Below are 21,077 nucleotides of genomic sequence, written 5' to 3' on the forward strand. Positions count from 1 at the left end.
AATTACTCCGTTACTAAAAAAGTAATCAAATTACAGTAATGCGTTACTAAGTAATGCGTTACTGCCCAACACTGGTGCTAATCTGTCTGGTGATTATGCCCTCGTGAAAACTCTTTGATTGATTAAGTTGTATATATCTCATGCTACTGAAAAACAGGCCTCATAAGTTTGGAATTCATTTGACCGCCAGATTAGCACAGATCTCCTCTCCCGCAGTGCGCAGGCAAGCGATTGCGCCCTTGCCTTTGTTGTGCTGCAGTCTTATCCTCAGTGATCCAACATGATTCCCCCTCACCTTCCTTACCCAGATCAGGTCCTTCTCCCCCTCCAGTGCATTAATTGACAATTAAAGAAAATCGTCAGCTCCACCATAGTGGGTTGTAATAGGGATTTTCCCCTAGGCTTAGCAAGCGGCGACTTGTAAATTAATGCTTAACGAGTATTAGCAGGGAAGCCCATGGCAAGGATTGGAGCATGACTTTGGTCAACGGCAAAGAAATGAAAATCCATATTCCCCAAACGTCTTAATCCGCATTTTTGAATCATTTAATACACAAAATGCAATTGAATGCTTGAGAGAGGAGGGAAAAAAACATGATGGCATGCATCTATTTTCCTACTGAGGATTTCATGTAATGCTCAGAGTCTTTATAAGGTCTGTGCCATTCAGTGCAGCACAAAATCCATCATACAATCATCTCACATATGAGAACGGTTATTTTCAAAGAGCTGGTTTCTGGCTTTCAAGAGGAACTGGCCTCTGCTGTGTGACAAATCATGTGTCAGCAAACTTGAGGATGCTCATCTAGGGTGCTATGAGGGTGAAGTACACTGTGAAGTGCACTACAGAGGGAGGGGGCAGTGTCTCACCTCTTTGGCCTGCTTCCCTGCTTGCTGTTGCTGGGTAAGGAGCTGGAGGTGCAGCTGCTCCTGTTGCTTCTTGTAGTACTCCTGCAGCTAGACAGAGAAAGAGAGATAATTAGTTTAATTTATTGGAAATGCAACACTACACTGTAAAACATAAAAAAGAGCAAAATAAATAAATAATTCATCAGATGTTAAAACTTTATTTACCATATTGCCCAAGCATAAATCTTACTAAATTGTAAACTTTATGCTTAAAAAAATTCTTAATTCAAGATATATTGTATGAAAACGACAATAGTATTATAATATTACAATAATATTTTATATAATATAATATTTTTATGCTAATATTTTTGCAAAGCTTATGCAAAATCAATTTATTTTATTATTCAGGATGTTTAGATATTTTACTAAAATAATATATATTTTTTTCAATGTGAGATAAACAAAATGCAAACTTCAGTGTAACAAGAATACAACATAAATATATGCTGAAAAAAAGAGCACTTCAAAAAAACCTCAATAAAATACACTTTCAAACATACCAGGTTCATCTGAACTGCAGAATCTAGTTTGAAGGTCACATGCATTGTACCCTTTCTCTTCATTTTCTTTATTACTCTATATAAACCATATAAAGTGAATTTAAAGGGGTGATTTACTGTTTTTTTTCTAGGCTTGATCATGTTTATGGGGTGCAGTCTAACATGTGTTAATGCTTCGTTTAAAAAAAAAAAAAAAACGCATTATTTTTCACATAATTTACCTTTATTCTACACCACTCTGTCCCTTCTCCCATAAACACGCTGATCATTTCCTGCTTTTATGAAGCCCCTCCCTCAGAAATAACGTGATGGGCTCAGATTGGTTAGCTGGCCCAGTGTGTTGTGATTCGCTAAACCGCCTCTAGTGCACGTCTGAATGTCACGCCCCTCACCTCAGCCGCATGTGCTCCGGTTGTATTGTAAACAATGGCGTTGTCTATATTGCTTATCAGTTTGAGCCCGATTGAGACGCAGAGGATATTAGTGAAGAGGATTGCGCAGAACCTGTGCAAGCACGGCTCTTAATGGTATGTTTTTTGATTGTTGTTGTCTCATACTTTTAGATACGCTGTTATTTGTAAATGCTACTGTTTCGGTTAGCTTTTAATATACGGTTATATTTAAAGCTGATTAAAGGTTTAATACAGTACGGCAACCGCAAGCGCGTCCATGTATAACGCTTCTCATAGCTATGTGAAAATAATTGTATACATGGAACAGTTCATTGTTGGAGCTGAGCTGAGCTGAATGAGAGAGAGAGAGAGAGAGAGAGAGAGAGAGAGATGCAGAGTGTGTGCAGAGCAGGGGAACGCGAGGAACAGTATTAAGAACCGCTGATTTAGAACACTGATTTTGAAACTTGTGAATCCACTAGAATCGTTAGAAGACAGAATCACGATTCATATATGAATAGATTTTTACGTGCACCTCTAGTTTTCTCTTCCTCTTCTCTAAAGCAGCACAGCATGGCCTCGCCCCCTTTGTTGCATGTTCCCGGGGGCGGGGTTTGTCTGGGTTTGTCACAAACCCGGGAAGTAACTCGTTGTAGTCCCTACGAGCCGTTTTTTGTAGGCATTAAACTGCCAGAATGCACTGAACTTTCAGCGCCGCAACTTTGCAGATATTGTTTATGCTCAAACAGCAACATTACACACTAACTAACGTTAAACAAGTGAAATCGCAATCAACCACCCCTTTAAACATCAGTGCTTCTTCTGTAAAGAGACACCATGGCACAATAGGCTGCCCAAAACTGTTCTGTCCATCTGCTTATACTGGAAAATGTGGTGCTATCAAATGAGTCACATGATACTGGGTATCCAGAATGAGGTAGTCAGGTGCAAGGAGTTGCATATATGTCTAAAGTAGGGCTGAACGATTAATTGCATTTGCGATAATATCGCAATATGAAAAAAACACGATTTTTCAATCGCAGAGGCTGTGATTACACTCGGTCACATGACACGCAAGAGTAAAGAGGTGTGTTCAACTTGAAGATCGATCGGTGTATGATATCAAAGTACGGCAAGAGAAAGCATAAGGAGACATCCGCGCTCTTATAGCTCTCGCAGTACTTTGATGACACACACCGATCTAAGCAGCGCTGCTTCAAGTCGAACACATCTAAGCAGTCTTCAGAGGAAGCATCAAGTTGGCATGCTACAGTGTTGCCAAGTCCGCGATTTGGGGAACCCCTCCAAAAAATGTCATTGGTGTTTAATGTCATTGTTGAGGAGGAAAGCCTGTGTGTGTCCTATGCCTTAATTTGCGGACAGCATGAAACCCACAAAAAATAAATATAATAACAGTTATTCTCTCTAAGCTATTTTTCAATGTTTCAAGTGATGCAGGTGTTTTTTTCCCCAGTGGGTTTTTTAAATTAAAAAAAGCTGTAATTTTTCATAATGTTTAGTGAAATTATTTGGCGCGACCAAAAAAGTTTGAGAACCACTGGTCTAAAGTTAACAGACTGTTTAAAAAGTGCAGTCCACATGTTTACGTTTATTACAGTGACTTTGAATTACCTAAAGTAGTGTGGTAAAGCAACAGATTTGTTTGTATATTTCTGCAATCTACTTTAGTTTGTGTGATTTGTTACTGACTTTCATATTAATGTTTACACCAGGCTTATTTGTCAGTGCTTTATGTTGTCATAATTATTACATGCTGCTTACAAGGTTGGAAGTTCAACAAATCAGTCAATATACTGTGATTGTAGTTGTTAAATAAAAATGTCATTCATATCAATTCATGCATCACCTAATTTCATTGTAACATATAGACCTGGCCTACAGAAAAGAACATTTAAGTTTAATCTATCTAATATTGTGTTGGTTATACTATACAATGATTTATAGCTTGTCTTTGTTGAATAATACAGAACAAAGAGCTTTAAAAAATAATTGCATATTAAATCGCAATCGCAATATTGGTAAAAAAAAAATCGCAATTAGATTATTTTCCAAAATCGTTCAGCTCCAGTCTAAAGGCATAAAAAAAATGAAAACAGGATAAAACAAGATCAGCTTCTAGCTTAAGGGCTAAAGTGCCTACATAATAAGGCATATTCATCGTTTTTCAGCATTCCTCTAAAAAGCAGCTGAAACACCTGGCAGGTGGCGTATGAATATGTCCTGTAAATCATCTGTCCACCCTTCTCTTGGCGTGGAAAAACTGACAGCATCGAGACAGGCTTCCTTATTTATGATTGACTGAACTAAAACACACAACACCTGTCTTAGAAAGCGCTGGTAAAATTGGCCCTTTGCTTCTAATCTCAGAGCAGTTTTTTTCGCTACCTCCCAAGTAACAGTTACGATTAGAACACAGGTGGTAGAAACCAGCCAGAGATCAGCACAACAAGCCAATTTATGCCTTAAGCATCTGAGAGATCTTAAGAGAAACACAGACACCTGCCTGATTCCTACACAGATGCTTCCCTATTCCTGGCACTATCCTTCAATTATGTGCAATACGGTTTATTATATGCAAAATCATGCCATTGTCAAATGGAAAAGCACCTTTTGTGTGTTTTTCTGGTTCTGTTTGCTTGCGTGAGGGGTTTGTGTTAAGTTAATAAAGCACAAGAAAGGTGTTTACACACTGGTTACTGATTCAAAGCTCAGCAGAATGGGTCTCTATCTCCTCTATACAAGTAAACATAGACTTATATGTGCTTTATCACTCAAACACCTCGCAATGGCACACCTTGCTCTGATTAAAAGCTTTGGGAACAGACTGAGGCATGTGGGAGTCATTGATTTTAAGTGTGCACAGTAGGGTTAGGGGTATGTTTCATTCCTCAGAACAATGAAGGTTTTTAGACAAAAACATGAAACAGGTGTGCAAGGGCAGAAGAGTGGAGACAGGATTAATCATTAACAATTATCAATTACTAATTCTGTGAAAATCTTAAGAAGTGCTAAAAGTGTTTTTACTGGTTGCCAAGAAAAACATTACTATTATTATTCATCATACTTTCCAGGGTTGATTACCGAGGGTCCATTTAAAAGATAAAATCGCTAAAATCAGTACATTAGTAACCACATATTAACGTGAATATGAGAATCAAACAGTTGTGTCTTCAGAAGACACTCGTTTCTTCAGAAGATGCAATCATTTGCATTAGTACCTCAAATAGCCGTAAACTTTAACTAGAAGTAACATACATTTGATGTTCACATGAAAACCTGGAAATAATGTTCACTAAAACAAGAAGTAAATTGCATATACTTGAAGGTTTTCACCTCTAAAGATTTAAATAATAAACTCACAATAATACTTGTCCCTTTCCTACATTTGAAGGAGAAAAAAATATCACATGAGAAAGGCTTCCTGTTATGCTACCATGTTTACTTTCACCTATTTGAACTAGCTGCTACTTTCAACTTGCTACTCTTTTACAGAGTCATAAGTGGGACTGGCTCGCACCTACTAACACTGTCATTACACATCTCCAACCGTAGCTCTGGCTAACCGCAGCGTCCACCGCAGACCCACCGCTGTTTGTTTTACTTTATTAATTTACCCAGGAAAACCTATTAAGTTTAAAATCTCAGCTTCGCATGGATGACCTATTTGACATGGAAGTACATGTTGACCGAAGAAGCAGAGCACGGAGGCCCTCGTACACGCAGGAGCCACGGTGGAGTGCCTGGGGGAACGCCGGCCACAGCTGCTGGAGAAAAGTTGAATAATGATACCCTCATTAACTCCCTATCACACATAGTGTTTACAGATGTAATGCGGGCTTGCTCGAGGAATGAGGTACTTAACTTTTGGCTACGTACCAATTCACAACACTGTGCAACTTTAAAAAGATAGAGTTGACACAAAATAATGTGTACTTTTAATTAGACATGCTCGAAAATGAATTCTTTACATAAAGTATTTTATAATTATTCTGCATGCAGCTTTTTTGACCTCAAATTAATTAAAGACTAACTGGAATATTTGTCCTTTCAAAAAAAAAAAAAAAAAAAAAAAAACAATTTAAAATATTTTTATTTAAAAAAAAAAAAAAAAAAAAAAAAAAACGATTTAAAATTAATTGTCACCATTTTTAACCCAAGATTCTAAAATGTTTAACTTAAAATATTGACTTAAAAACTTCAGTTAAGCATGTCTGGGGTCATGTGACATACTTTTATGGAAATGCCAGAAAGGAAAAAGGGGGGGGGGGGGGGGGAATTATTGAAAAAAGAAATGTATATATATAATTTTGATTCAGACAGATTCACTAATTTTGCTAATTAAAGAAGAACAATTCACTCACAAATCAAACACTCCTCTACACAAGTGTGCAAGAACTGATTACATATTTTAGAGCAGACAAGGGAAAAAAAGTATACTATATACACAAAAAAATCCATTATTTTTAATTAAATTAAACACCATTATTAAATTAATTTCCATGACTTTTCCAGGTCAAACTTCCATGATATTTCCAGGTTTTCCACGACTGTGGAAACCCTTCACTTCATACCAAAAACAACAGCCCAGATGTTCTGCTGACAGAATAACTGTGCAAAAGACAGAAAGCTTTAATTTGACTGGCTGTCTGTCCTCAGAAAACTTCTCTTAGGCTGACATGAGTGTACACAACTTTAGTCTTAAACGAGCCTTGAACTCGCTCATCTCCTGCTGTTTTAACCAGATGAGAAGTTCTACCAAGCAACACTAAAACGCTGTATTCCCTCTACAAAAGCCAGCTCACAACACTGCGTCCATTTGACTCCCTGTCGCCGTGCCGCTTTACAGGATATTGAAGGTGAGCTACCTCGCATCTGTGATGCTGAGCCACGGTCCTTTCAAACAGAGGAAGTCAGCGAGCTGTAAGGTGTGAAGCGAGACTCCATTTACCACACTAAAGGCGTTTGGCCAGCAATATGTCGCCTGTCTCTCGGTTTAAAACTCTCCTCCACGCCTCGCTGCTACCCGCCTGGCCCCGCTGCCTCTCGCCCACTCATTACCCCTTTAATTCATGCCAATATGAAGCTGAATAGTTGCGGGAATAATTAAAGAATAATTAAGGGTTTTTTAATGATTTGATTCAGTGGGCCCCTTTCACGTTAACTGCGCGCCTTGAAAGGCATTCACCTTAGATTCCCATTATTGTGACCTTGGTTTTACTTAACAGCACAGAGAAGGGATAAAAAAGGGAAAATATATCAGCTGGGCTGCAATTAAGGGTTGGAGGGATGAAAAGGTTAACTCACACATACATAAGTGCACACGCATACATAAACATGCACTTGCTCTCGCTTTCCTGCGAGCGCAGTTTTTGTATGTAAATCGTATTTGTAAGGGTATTAACATGCAGAAAAAGCAGAAGCCCACTCGTTCTCCCACACACAGGGATGAGATCAGGGGCGGATTGCTGTACGTGTGTGTTGGCAGGCTCTCTGATTGCTCCATTTTCCATGTGCGAAAGAGTGAGCATTAAAAGCCACTTCTCACGTGGTTCATCACCATTGCAAACCATTAAACCCATTGGCTTTTGCTAGAGATGTAAAACGGCCCATGAACAGTAACCATTTCAATTTCAATATCCTCGTTAAATATAGAATAAAAAAAGAGAGAAATAAAGCGGGAGGAGGGGAACAAAGTGCTAAGTTTCTTTCTCAAACAGCTGAATTTTGATTTCTGTGAGCAAGCGTCTCTTGATAAATTTGTCAGATCAGCTTGGCACAATTTATACACGCCTAAAGCAGCCTCCTCCTCCTTACTACTAAATCAGTTCTGCTCTCTGTTAAGATTATTTATGAAAACCTTCTTCGTCTTTTAACTGTGAAAAATAATCACACGTTCTCAATCAAGGTGGTTTGGGAGAGGTGCCTGACCTGATTTCTGCCTGAGCAGTGTGTGTGAAAAGGTCGAGGCTGCGCAGAATTTTGGGACAATGTTAAATATTTGAGAGACGTGAGAGAAATGGGATTGTTTGTTTCTTCATGTCTGCTCAGGGGCCGCACCTCAGGCCTCCAGGCGATATCGCAGCAAGATAGCAGAGGCCGCGCAACTAATAAACCAAGAAAGTAAGAAGAGATAGAGACGGGAAGAGAGCTAGAAAAGTCTGGCTTAGCAGCTGGGTGAGAAACATTGTCCTTGCTTTAACATATCGCTCCCTGACCGCCGGCGAATCGACGTGTAGTGACACCAGCCAAAGGAGGCGTCGCCAACACTATGGGTATGCTAGTAAATGCCGCTTATAAACACCAGAGCCAAGTAACATCAAAGCCGGGGAAGATATAATTTCGGGCATGCCTGTGAGGATGCAATCAAAGTTACACAAAACGCAATTACATTACAAACTCTGACATTCACACACAGGACCTATTAATGGGGTTCGTACGTGAATGTGCGTTTACTGTGCCATCCGACGGCACTCTATAAAAGCGCTGGCAACAGCTGTTGGAATGAAGGACGTCAGTCGGAGATTTCCGTCGATTTGGCAGGATTCTTCTATAAAACATGTAAAGCTTGTGCAGTTAGAGGTCTAGAGGGGAGAGATTAAGTTTTCTTAAGGAAGTATGGAACAAAGTGTTTGTGTTTTTTATGTCTGAGTGCACGTACAATATAACTGAAAAGGTTTAGAATGTTTGTTTGTTTAGTTTGTACTCCTTGGCGCCAACTTGATATTTCCCAATTGAGTTTTGTATGGAAGCCAATTTCTGCCTCAGAGTAAAATAAAAAAACAAAAAAATACAAAGGTATTTGTGACACTTTTTCTTCATAGTGTCAACTATGACTCGAAAATGTGAATTTATACATTTACCTTTCAAAAGTTTGAGGTCAGTACAATTTTTTTTTAAACACTATTAATCAGCATTAAGACAGTAAAACAAGTAATAACATTGTTAAACAAAATTAGATTTCAAATAAATGCTGTTCTTTTGACCTTTCTATTCGTCAAAGAATCCTGAAAAAAAAATGTAGCACAGTTTCCTCAAAAATATATTAATCAAACATTTCCCTCAAAAATATGTTAATATATTAACATAGATATTAATTAATGAAATGGTTCTTGAGCACCAAATCAGCAAATTAGGATGATTTGTGAAGGATCATGAGACTGGAGTAATGGCTGCTGAAAATTCTGATTTGCGATCACAGAAATAAATAACATTTTAAAATGTATTAAAATGACAGATATAGTACTGTATTAAAAACAGATATAGGGCTATTGAATTGTAATAATATTCCAAAATACCATTGTTTTACTGTATTTGTCATCAAATAAATTCAGCCTTGGTGAGTAATATATTTAAAATGATGTCAAACTGACCTACAGAAACAGGCTTTCATAGTTTTCTGTACTCCAAATAAATAAACAAACAAACAAACAAATAAAGAAAGAAAGAAAGGAAAGAAATTTGGTTAGCCTAAAATAAGTCATTAATAAATACAAATAAACCAAATAATGTCCAATATTATGAAAATCCTTGAAAATCTCCATGAAAGCTATCATATCATACACTCAATTTTGCTGGAAAATTATGGCATATGGTCTAAAACATAGACCCAATGCACACCTTTTAAAAAATTATGTAGCGAATACCATTCAGTAATATTTTGATTAGCCAATAAAACTACCAATTGGTTTTGAAAAAATTTACCTTTTGTGTGGTTTGTGTGGGCATGTCATGTCTGAACAGCCCAGACATTCACAAATATCGTTTTAAGTTGTGTGTGTGGTGACTTGCGAGGCGCCCGTGTGTGTCAGTGTGTATGTGTGTGTTACCTGTTGCAGCATAAGGGCTTGTTGCTGTTGGAGTAAAGCTTGGAGCTGAGGCGGAGAGAGGATCTGCTGCATCTGCTGAGGAGTTATCATCTGTGGGGTCATCATCGCCATGGATACCGGCACCTAATAAGAGCAAACAGACCAATAAATGATTGTGTGTGTATTTGATCGTCATATTTGGTAACAGTGCTTCTGGAACAGTGGCTCCCAGCTGGTGGGTTGTGACACTAAAATGTCTCAAAGATCTGTTCAGCAAAGAGAAACGATGCTAAATGCAAATTATACCATGCATGTGATAAAATAAACAAGCTTATCGACTGATAAGATGCACAATCTGGGCACAAAAACAAAATCACTGCACTAAATGATAATTACAGTGACACAGCACGTATCCCTAACTTTAACATGATACAAAGCCATTTCTGTTTCTCTAGCATCATAAAGGAATGTTGTACTTCACTTTAATGAACTCTTTATCCTGTCATGCCAAAGAGAGTACACATAACATCAAATCTGTTGACACAATAGATCTCCACACTGCTTGCATTGTAAAGCCCTGGTAGTTTTTCCAAAAGAGAGCGAGAAAGCGTGTTGATCAAATCTTCCCTTGAGTATGTAGTCTTTATCAGCCTGAAAGCACTTCAATAAACATAATATTATGATTCGTTATCTAGAGAATCACATCTTTGGCAAAAATAACAAACAGTCTGATAAGATAGCTATCGGCAGGAAACAACTTGCAACAGTCTGGAATTAAGAGCGCAATTTGCTAGTCAAGAAAGAGGCGTAAAGATGGAAGGTGTGATTCTTATCTTATGACAAATATGCAGAAAAGGAGAGAAACGGAAAGAGAGTTGGGCTCAACAATAAGAATTTCCCTCTGCAGGCCCAGCCAGGGCCATTAGTTCAGATGTTTACTTGTCCTACCAACATTTTCAATGGCCATAATATTTAATATTTAAATATTATCACTGATTTGTTTGATGCTTCCAAGATTATTTAAATCATCAGAATTAATAACAATAATGTTCAAGACATCACACAAAACCGAATGCTTACGGTAAGTTTGAAAGGCATAAAAACACATAAAGGTATATAGGCCTACATAACCAACAGATGCAGTGCTGGCCAAATATGGCCAGCGGCAGTCCATCAACTGTTCAGAAACTGTCATATTGGTCATAATCACCCTTACTCTGTGCGTGCGTGCGTGTGTGTGTAAAAGAGAAAAGGTTTGAAAAAGCCTGAAGGCAGGCCGCCAGTACATGCTTACATCCTTTAATGATGTAGGACCGGCCACTCTGTGAACTTATGGGCAGCTTTTAATGGGCCAGCAATTTCCACCAGTACAATTTGCGGCTGCTTCCTCAAATGCAACTAGCAATCTCCCACTGAGACACACACACACGCACACACACACACACAGCCGCTCTGTGGCGTTCCATTTATTTTCCTATTTACTGCTCAAGGGCCAGAACTGATCATCTCCCTGCAACTGCTCAATAAAAATAAAGCTATTTACAGGCAACGGCTGGCTTGAAGCTGACATACGAGCGCAAACTACAATCCCGCATAATACGTCCATTTATCTACATTTTCCACTCAAAGGGAATAAAATAAAGAGCAGCAACGCTGTGACGACTTCCCAGTCCACTGCCAGTCCGATCTGATATTTGCATTCATTTGTTTTCATGTAGCGCCTGAGCGCTCATATTTTCAGCAGTTTATCTATTCGGAGCTCGAGGGCTCGTGAGGAGGGGCGGGGGAAGGGGGGCAAGATAAGGGGAGGAAAGACGAAGAGAGAGAGAGCTGTCAGACGCAAATTAAATCTGTAAAGGGCTGATTTGACTTTGTAAACAAGATTGGCGGTAAATACGAACACCGGCTCTTTTTCCCGCCGGAAAGAGGGATGAAAGCTCGCACTCGCGAGCCTCGTGGTTATCGTCGACTGTCCGATACTTTTGTATTGTAAACATCCCTATCACAATCAAACGAGCCCTCCGTATCCTTCACTATGAGAAGGGGGGGAACTCTTCCCAGAATCCATGACAGAGACAAAGAGGAAAATTATGCACTCTTTTACCCTCTATGACTTGCGCGCCACAAGACAGACGCATTTTATGGGCTGGCGTGCCACTCACCTTGATTAATTATAGGTGTGACGGAGGTGAGGCTATGTTAGACTAGCGCTTGCAGCTAAAGCTAGCAAGCACAGACACATTTCAGCTGATGATATCATGCATCGGATGCCATCGAGAGTGAGAGTTAGAGCTTTCGGTCCTCTGCCAAAAATGAGGCACCCGCCTTTGATGACTTATATCAAGGGTTAAAACATCAAGGGCCTACAATTACAGCTTTGAAAGCGAGCATGTGCACCCAGAGAGGAAGAGGCATCTGAAACAAAGCCAGGGCGCCATCTGAGGCAAGAGCCCACAGCAGGCCAGCCGGCCGGTCGGCCGGGCCAGCCTGCCAGGGAGGGAGGGATGTGCCGTATGCGTGTGTGTTGTTTGTGCATACAACGGGGGAGTCAGGACTCAGAATGTGAGATAGGGCAAAAGAGGGGGCTCGGCGTGGCGGGCGCATGGCGTCACGTCAATTTGCCACGTGCGGCTGCTTGTCACTGGAAAAGAGCGAAATGAAAACCTGTAATTAATTGCTCCTCTGCATCCCATTCTCCCGCGGTGACAACCCATACATTCTATTTTATACACACGTTCATTGACATTTTCAAGTTGCAGGCGTAATAATTACCAGAGTTATAACACCTTCTATTGCGGCGCGACAGTGGGATTGACGAGCCGCCTGAATGCTGAGTTGTTAAGGTTTGACGCCATTAATTGCCCCTATAATCTAATATCACAAAGGCGGGCCATTACACACCGTGAGCGGAGCGTGCAATTCGACACTACGGTTTCAGAGCAGTGCAGGAAAACAAAAGCGTGCCATTAGGGACTTGACGGCCGCTAACAAAAGCGCAGCACAATGCTGAATTATATTTTCATTCGGCTTTGTCTCTCGCCCATAAATGATTCCCCCCATTCATTTGCAGCTGAATAGACCCAGTAATAGAGGAGCCCGAAACCCCAACCATTTGAAGTGAGGCATTTATTAAATGCATTTAATTTTTTTCTTTCTCTCTTTAAATTAACATGCAATAGGAAAGAAAGGCAAGGGAGATATTTTGCTTGTTGAGCAGAAGCACAGCGGCGAGCACCTGGCTGTGAATTATCAAGCCTGAACACTCATTTACTATATTTTAAAAACAGAGAGAAAAAACATTCTGTAAAGGGCTAGAGATGCCTCATGTTCTGGTCATAGGAAGAGTGCTTGGCCTATAGCGGAGCTGCAATAAATAGACAAGGCTTTGAAATATATAGATGCATTATTTAGAAACAAAATGAACATAATTTTGAAAAAAAAAAAAAAGTAATATCTAAAAAATAAATAAATAGAAATATAAAAATTACAAAATATTTAATATATATTTAGTATTTTCTCTTTTTATCTATTCAACAGGCAATTTTTAGAGGTCACACCTCAGACTTTTTCAATTGCACCCAAGAGGTCAAGGTTTGTTCATATCAGTGGGTTAACACGGGCAGTTTGCCCCTAGTGATCAATGATGTAACTATAGTTATATAGGGGTAAACAGCATCTTTCTACATTGACAGTAGCTGAAAAAAATTCTGCAAGCAACATTTAAATCACAATTGCATTTCATTATATTATAGATTGATAACTAGTGGCTATTTTTAATAGTTCGCAATTATTTATTTTTATAAAAAAATATCTATAATTTTAGTAATTTTAGTATCTATCTGTAATTAGTCAAACGGCATTTATAGTTCAGGTAACTGGCTTAAAAAAAAAGGGCGAAGCAAAGATGAGCAAAGCTGGCATGGAGATTGCATACTTCGAGAGTCCTACGGTGGCTGAGCAACTGCCACTGATATGAACAGGAAGGCTAACATATAGCTTGTTCTGTAATAAAATCAAATAATATCAGGGCTTATGCTATTATATGACAGGTCAACCTGCAAGCCTCCACCAATCAGTGGCACGCAGGTCAAGGATCATTTGCAGAGGGTGGCTCTTGTGGTCACTATCACTTATCTCGTCCACCTTTGATCAGGTAGGGGGAAAAACACACAATACAGTAAATAGAGCACATCTATACAAGCAAAACCTCTTTTCACACTCACCCGCAGCTTTGAGTTTGTAAGTGGCGCGGCATCTGAACAAGAGAAAGCGCATAATGTACGGTGTGCATTTGATGACCATCCCCTAAAACCATCTCCACAAGCTTCTGAGACTGTCTGCTAATAAGCCAGCTTCAGTGGCACCTCTGGTGCCTCCCACCACCATTAAGATTCACCAGCACTGTCCGCACACACAACATAGAGCTACCCACTACTGACAGGGGTCAGCCTCAATACAGAGAGAGAGAAAGTAGCGGGGGAGATGGCCATTCGCAGGGAGCGGCGCAGTAATTAGAGGGGCTATTTGAAAACCGAGTTTAACTGATTAACAAAGAAAAATGAGGGAGGGAGAGAGAGAGAGAGAGAGAGAGAGAGAGAGGGGAGAGGCAAGCTGAGCTGCAAGAAGAGTGACGTGTCCCAGAGGGTCATAAAGGAAGTAGTAAGGACAGAGAATGCATTCCAAAGAGCTTTAATCTGGCTTTTTCTTTTTTTCCGGCCTTGATAAATTAAGCTGAGCTGCAAGAAGAGTGACGTGTCCCAGAGGGTCATAAAGGAAGTAGTAAGGACAGAGAATGCATTCCAATGAGCTTTAATCTGGCTTTTTCTTTTTTTCCGGCCTTGATAAATTACAATCAGTCTTATCAAACACCCTCCGCTCTTTAAAACACAGACACAAGGACAATGATGTGAATCTTGGTCTGAACGGGAACATGAGAGTGTTATAATACGAAATCCTCCTCAGCACAAAATACTGTCAGTTTGCCAAATGACTCACTTTCATTAAACTAAAACCATTCGTACTTAAAAGCATTTTTTTTCTCCCCTGAGCTGTTTCACCTGTGCTCCTGGATTCAGTCTGATCCATTAGTGTGGATATATGCTCAATGCATTCTGCGATAAGTTGTAACCGTTTCTGCTCTAATGAAGTGGCCACTCAAATGATTTGCCGTTTAAAAATAGATTTGGAAGTTGCAGCACATCTTGCAAGGTAATCAATGCTTGTTGCACTTGGAGTAAACTAAAACACAAAGAATTTTTGAAGAAAGATGCTTAAGATTCGAAAAGCATGATGGATGGAAGGGCGATAATATCATAATATTTATGATATATTTGGAATGATTTGTCTGATTTAAATGCACTTTTTACACAACAACATTAGAACTGGAAAGTTTTCATGAATCAGTGAAAATCGATTCAAGAAAGTGAATGAAATTCAAAATTCCATAAAAATTGTCATTTGTACCATATATATATATATATATATATATGAAAGACTTGAAAAGATTTTTCATCATCATCTTTGTATTTATCTCCATTAGCATTTTCAGGACGTAAAAAAAAAGAGAGAGAGGGAAAGAAAGAAACCAGGCAGCGAGTACAAAGGTATAGAGGAGATCTTCATTTTGGGAAAGGTCAACCTCCCAGTAATGAGCCGTACACTAAATTATGGTATTTAAATAAATGGATGATGATGAATGCATCTCCATTCTCTGGAGGATTCTTTGCCATTCCATATTACAGGGTAATTATCACATGTAGTGCCATGGTGCATACAGACACACACACACACAGACAGGAGCAGGAGAAAAAGTGGGCGAAAGAGCCTCAAGTGAAAGCATATAAAAACATGTTACTAAACTTTGGACAGACGTGGCAAATCAGCTCCATAAAGCCGTAATTGGGACTGGCTGAGTTCTTGAAAGGCTTTTTATAGCTGGAGAGCAATAATATACTTGTCCATATAAAGAAGGGGGAAAATCTGATAAACGGCCCTTAAAGTTGAAGAATTTAGAGAAGAGCACAAAGGTCTAGCGCTTTAAAGACTGCGAGGGAACTCAGCTCAGACTTGGGAGTATGAATTACGACAGCGCGACACTCACATGGAAAGGTGGCCAAAGAATTACTTTGACTATGTAAAGAGCAGAGTTCTGGTCATCCAAATCTAAAATCCTGGCTAACAAGAAGGAAGAGTTTAGTTCTTCTAGAAATCTGAGATGGGGTGTCATGTAACAGCTCAGACACACAATTGTCCCACAGTGGTGAGCCAGAAAACAAGAGGATGTATTAACCAAGTCTTAGTGAAGCACACAATCTTTAAAGGGACAGTTCTTAAAATTGTGATTGTACTGAAAAGAGCATCTTAGATTAGAAAAGAAAACAGCAAACAGGTTTGGACATGTCTTGAGTCCAAATGTCATCAAATTTTGTAGGGCGCATCGATGTTAAAATTGTATCCAATAGAATAAACCAACATTAAATTTAATGTTATGACCAATAACCAATAAATGGCAGATATTAAAATTCTATAATAATCTGTATAAATAAATAAAAACTAAAACATTATAAACAATTAAATGCTACACATTATGAAAAATGGATATTAATGATTCATTTTTGAGGCTCTCTTAATTAATAGTGTTTTTAAAGATTGATTTTAAGTGAATGCTAGGTGATGCAAACGTAAATAAATAAATTAATTAAATAAAAATATAAATGGTAATTCGGCATGACTAAATATCCAACCTAGACAATACCAATATTTTAAAGAACATTTCTAATATAAGCCAATAATCAATATATCAATATATCATGCATCCCTATTTTAATATATATGATTCTCACAAAACATGAGCCATATACATAAAAGCATGATTCTGAAAAAGCTGGGGATTTGACAATAGGTGGCGCTATAAAACATGACAAATAGGAACATTTAGTGCCTGCGCACATGTGTAATGGAGAGCGATGGAGGCTTATAACATTATAATGAATGTATAAACACCACAGTCAGTCAATCTCTACAATCCGTCTTCAAGCTCACCGGCAGACCGCGGAGCCCTGGAGTGGGAGAGATAATTGAAAAAAATGACAAGGAGACGACTAGAGGAGATATCACAAGCAGCATCCATGCACATGCGGGACAACATTCTAGCGCTGTTTACCCCCGTCAAAAAGAATTACTCACTTCAGCGATGGAGGACTGGTAGACTGCCTAACCGCGCAACCCACAACTCACACTCTCTAATTCTCTCTCCTCCTGCACTAGGGTACCTGCAGTCTGTGCTGATGGCCATTATGATCAGTTTATTCATGGGTGTGCTCGTGAGTCTACTGCCCCCGGGCTCAAGCTGGTAAACAAGCCATCACATCTCATTTACACAACAGCGCCGTTAATCGCCTCGCATACCAATACCAAGTGGTGGGCCATGAGGCGAGAGGGAAATGCCGGGGAGGGAGGATGGAGGATAAGGCTGGGGTTATGGAGGCTCAGAGGGGTCTGAGACAGGGGGCAAACAGGGAGAGAAAGGATGGAGGAAGGGTGTACCCAAACAAAAACGGGAGTGACGGGGGTTATCAGATATGAGGAGGGAATTACAAAAACTGTTATGTTAATAAACATAAGATTTAGAATTTCTATGAATACAACTATAAAATGTATAAATACATATTGTATAATTATACAAAAATGATATAAATAAAATAAAATACTTATTACATAATTATGATATTACACACAAAGCCATTGTTGCAAAATAACACCTTCAGACCCCTCAGCATCACCCTGTCAGGGTTTATTTTTTGCGATAATGTCCAAATGTACATTATACCTTACAACTTCTAATGTTGCAAACTGGTAGCAGTGTTTGCTAACATGGCTGTAGCAAGCCCCATTAGCAGCTACACATCTAAACTGTTGTCTCTGCCTCCTTACAAACTCTTATGATCACCTTTCATCTTCACCATACCACCATGATTAACACATGCACTTGGCAACAGTGCTAACCTGCACAATACTAACTCTCCCAACCATATTTACCCTTCCCCCATCAAGGTAAAGCAGAGTGTGTTTATCAACACATGAACGGGAGAACAAAATACCACCACTGTTCCACCAGAAAAGTTCCCTTCTCTTTATCCTGACAGGAGGGGGCAAGAGGTCACATTTCTCAGGTGGAAGCGATAAGGGAAGCTAGGTGGGGTTAGCATAACGGGGGAATTCTAATAAAACTTAAACAAAAATGGATATGAACTCTCCACACTACTTTATTCTCAAGATTCCTGTGTGTATGTGCGTATGCGAGTGTGTCGGTGTGATCAGATGCTACAGGAACATGTACTCAAGCTTAACCTTCTGCCCAATGAGAAATGAAGTTTGAGCTTAAAGTAGTGCCATTGTTCAGCGCTTCACTACAAAGAGCCACATTCACGACTCTAGTCTTTAATATAGTACAAACGGGGGATGGGCGACAACCAGAATCAGAGCTTTAACAGACAAAGATCTGAGAAAGTAAGACACGATGATAAATAGGGCTGGGTGATATTACTGAAAAATGAAAGGACAAAAACCTGATTTATTTAATACGCTTGCGTCTGATTGTTAATGATATGAGCCTGTATCTATGCTTGTGAATCCTTACATGTGGTTATGTGAGTATGTGACACACATACCTGCACGGGGCTCTGTTTGACCTCGTTACTGCTGGGGGAGTTGAGTCCTGTGGCCTGCTGGAGGATGAACTGGCGTGCTGCCTGGAGGGCCTGTGGACACGAGAAACAGAGACAACACAGCGGTGAGCACCACACATACACAACACCTTTGCACTCTGCTTGTATTTCCTCAGAATCACAGGAGGGATTCACTTAGCACTGCCCGGTGGGCCCCACCTGTTTGCCAGCCTGAATGTGTGTGGGGCCCCTCCCGTACAGAGCCAGAAAGGGGTTTTGCTTACTCTTTAGACAGAGTGAAAATGCAACTCTGTAACTCTACCGCACCCTTTTTTCCTTTCTCTCACACTCCCTCAGATCATCTGTCCACTGCGTTGCCTGCTACGAGGTCTGTCCCACATCATGTGGTGACGGTTCGCTACCCTACGAACAGATGACGGCGGTATTTTTTAGACTGCACCCGCACAGGATCTTTGGTCCAATAGCAAAATGTGCCACTCAGAAAAATTTTTTTTTTTAAAAACCCCCGGCAACAGTAAATCAGCGGGCAAACAGCTTTTTGAAGAGCACCATCAGGATGCACATTTGCTTCCTGGCCCTGAAGAGAGAGAGGAAGGTTACATAGTAAATATTGATTTATGAAAAGATGGAGGGGGGTGAAAAGCCCTCTTAAAAAAAAAGATTAAAAAAAAGACCTGACACCAAACATAAATCCTTAGAGTCATAATCTGATGCATATGCTAACCAAAAAAGGTCCTAGACTGTAAACTATTCATGTTTTAGATATTTTAAGCCAGCTTTAATAGCTCACCCAGCTGTAAACTCACTTTGAAGAAAAATCTATATAGTTTAACATTCGATGTCATTAAAGGGATAATTCACCCAGAAATGACCAATGTCATCATTTATTTATCCTCGTGTTGGGATATAGCACCATAAAAGTGGTCCATACAACTCAAACAGTATATTCAAAGTCTTTTCAAGTCATACAACAGCTTTGTGTGATGAACAAACAAAAAAGTAAGTAGTTTTTCGCTGAAAAATCATCAGTGCTATTACAGGAAAAAATGACATTTTAAAATATATCAAAATATAAAACATTGTACAAATGATTAATAATAATAATAATAATATTCTAATAATATATATATATATTTTTTTTAAAATCAAAATCACTTGATAGGCATAAAAGAAAAAAAATATTATCGACCCCAAACTTCATCTCTGGTATTTGGTGTCAAACCTATGCACAAATGAGATTTTAGAGCTTAAAAATAGGTGTAATACAGTGCACAAGTCATACAGACTTTTTTTTTTTTTTTTTGGGGCTTGACAATGCCTGTTCACCCGTTAGATATTTTAAGCCAGCTTTAATAGCTCACCCAGCTGTAAACTCACTTTGAAGAAAAATCTATATAGTTTAACATTCGATGTCATTAAAGGGATAATTCACCCAGAAATGACCAATGTCATCATTTATTTATCCTCGTGTTGGGATATAGCACCATAAAAGTGGTCCATACAACTCAAACAGTATATTCAAAGTCTTTTCAAGTCATACAACAGCTTTGTGTGATGAACAAACAAAAAAGTAAGTAGTTTTTCGCTGAAAAATCATCAGTGCTATTACAGGAAAAAATGACATTTTAAAATATATCAAAATATAAAACATTGTACAAATGATTAATAATAATAATAATAATATTCTAATAATATATATATATATTTTTTTTAAAATCAAAATCACTTGATAGGCATAAAAGAAAAAAAATCTTATCGACCCCAAACTTCATCTCTGGTATTTGGTGTCAAACCTATGCACAAATGAGATTTTAGAGCTTAAAAATAGGTGTAATACAGTGCACAAGTCATACAGACTTTTTTTTTTTTTTTTTGGAGCTTGACAATGCCTGTTCACTCGTTGTGGGGGGAAAAGCAGTGTGAATATTCAGAAGCAAGTTTCACAGAAGACAGCAAGTCATAGGAGTTAAGTAAATGACGGGTGAACTATCACTTTAAAACATGGTCATTTAGCACTGATCTGATATCAGTAATAGACTGTTAGTGCTAATAGCCATTATATCAATTGCAGAAGTACTTACTGGCTAAATGTGTGGGAGGGTGTATTTCAAAGCCCAGTCCAGGACCCTCTAAATAAATGGTGCCAATCCATTTAAGAGAGATACACCTCTGTCTTTTTTATTGTAGAGGGGGTGGTGGGGGTTTTAGAGAGAGAGGGGGCCAAAAAAGGCGAGAGGCCTCCTATACAATCGGCACATGAGAGAAAGAGAACATGCAGTGGTTGGTGTGATGAAAACCATCTGCATCAAGAGCACTTGTTACTTTTGCTGAGGTCGCAATTGAGCGCTGTGCACACACACACCCACACACACACACATGCACATGCTGTGCAGGAACCCCCCAACCCCCCTCCATCTGCGCTCATGACCTCAGCGGAGGGCTGGATAAGCTAAAGTGACCGGCAGCACCTCCCAGCTACGACTAGCTTTGAGAATACACACACTACTGATGGCATGCGGTGTGAATTACTTCTTACAGACGTGTGCACACACACACACAACCAGAGACAACTTGGACCAGATGGTTGTCTGGCAACAATGATAAACAATTGGTCAAAACTGCTGCACTGATTACCACTTTATTAAACTCTTCTTTGATTTTCATAAACGGTACAATTATTTGGATTAAATGGTAGCCGTTTAGTGCACACATTTAATCCAAAACAATTTACAGTGCACTAATTTAATGCACAGCCCCTTC

General features: G+C 39.2%; 1 protein-coding gene across 1 annotated transcript in view; it reads right to left on the reverse strand.

Annotated features, from left to right (window-relative positions):
• LOC107548756 (forkhead box protein P4-like) overlaps positions 1-21,077 on the reverse strand; it is a 132,610-nt gene that overhangs the window by 41,955 nt on the left and 69,578 nt on the right. The window contains exons 3-5 of the mRNA XM_016229597.1: positions 18,300-18,389; positions 9,652-9,774; positions 871-957 (exon numbers count right to left, since the gene is read on the reverse strand). Of these exons, the coding sequence (XP_016085083.1) occupies positions 871-957; positions 9,652-9,774; positions 18,300-18,389 (300 nt within the window). The remainder of the gene's footprint in view (positions 1-870; positions 958-9,651; positions 9,775-18,299; positions 18,390-21,077) is intronic.

The sequence above is a fragment of the Sinocyclocheilus grahami genome, unplaced genomic scaffold, assembly GCF_001515645.1.
Source record: "Sinocyclocheilus grahami isolate Dianchi unplaced genomic scaffold, SAMN03320097.WGS_v1.1 scaffold2.1, whole genome shotgun sequence".
In the NCBI taxonomy this organism is placed as follows: Eukaryota; Metazoa; Chordata; class Actinopteri; order Cypriniformes; family Cyprinidae; genus Sinocyclocheilus; species Sinocyclocheilus grahami.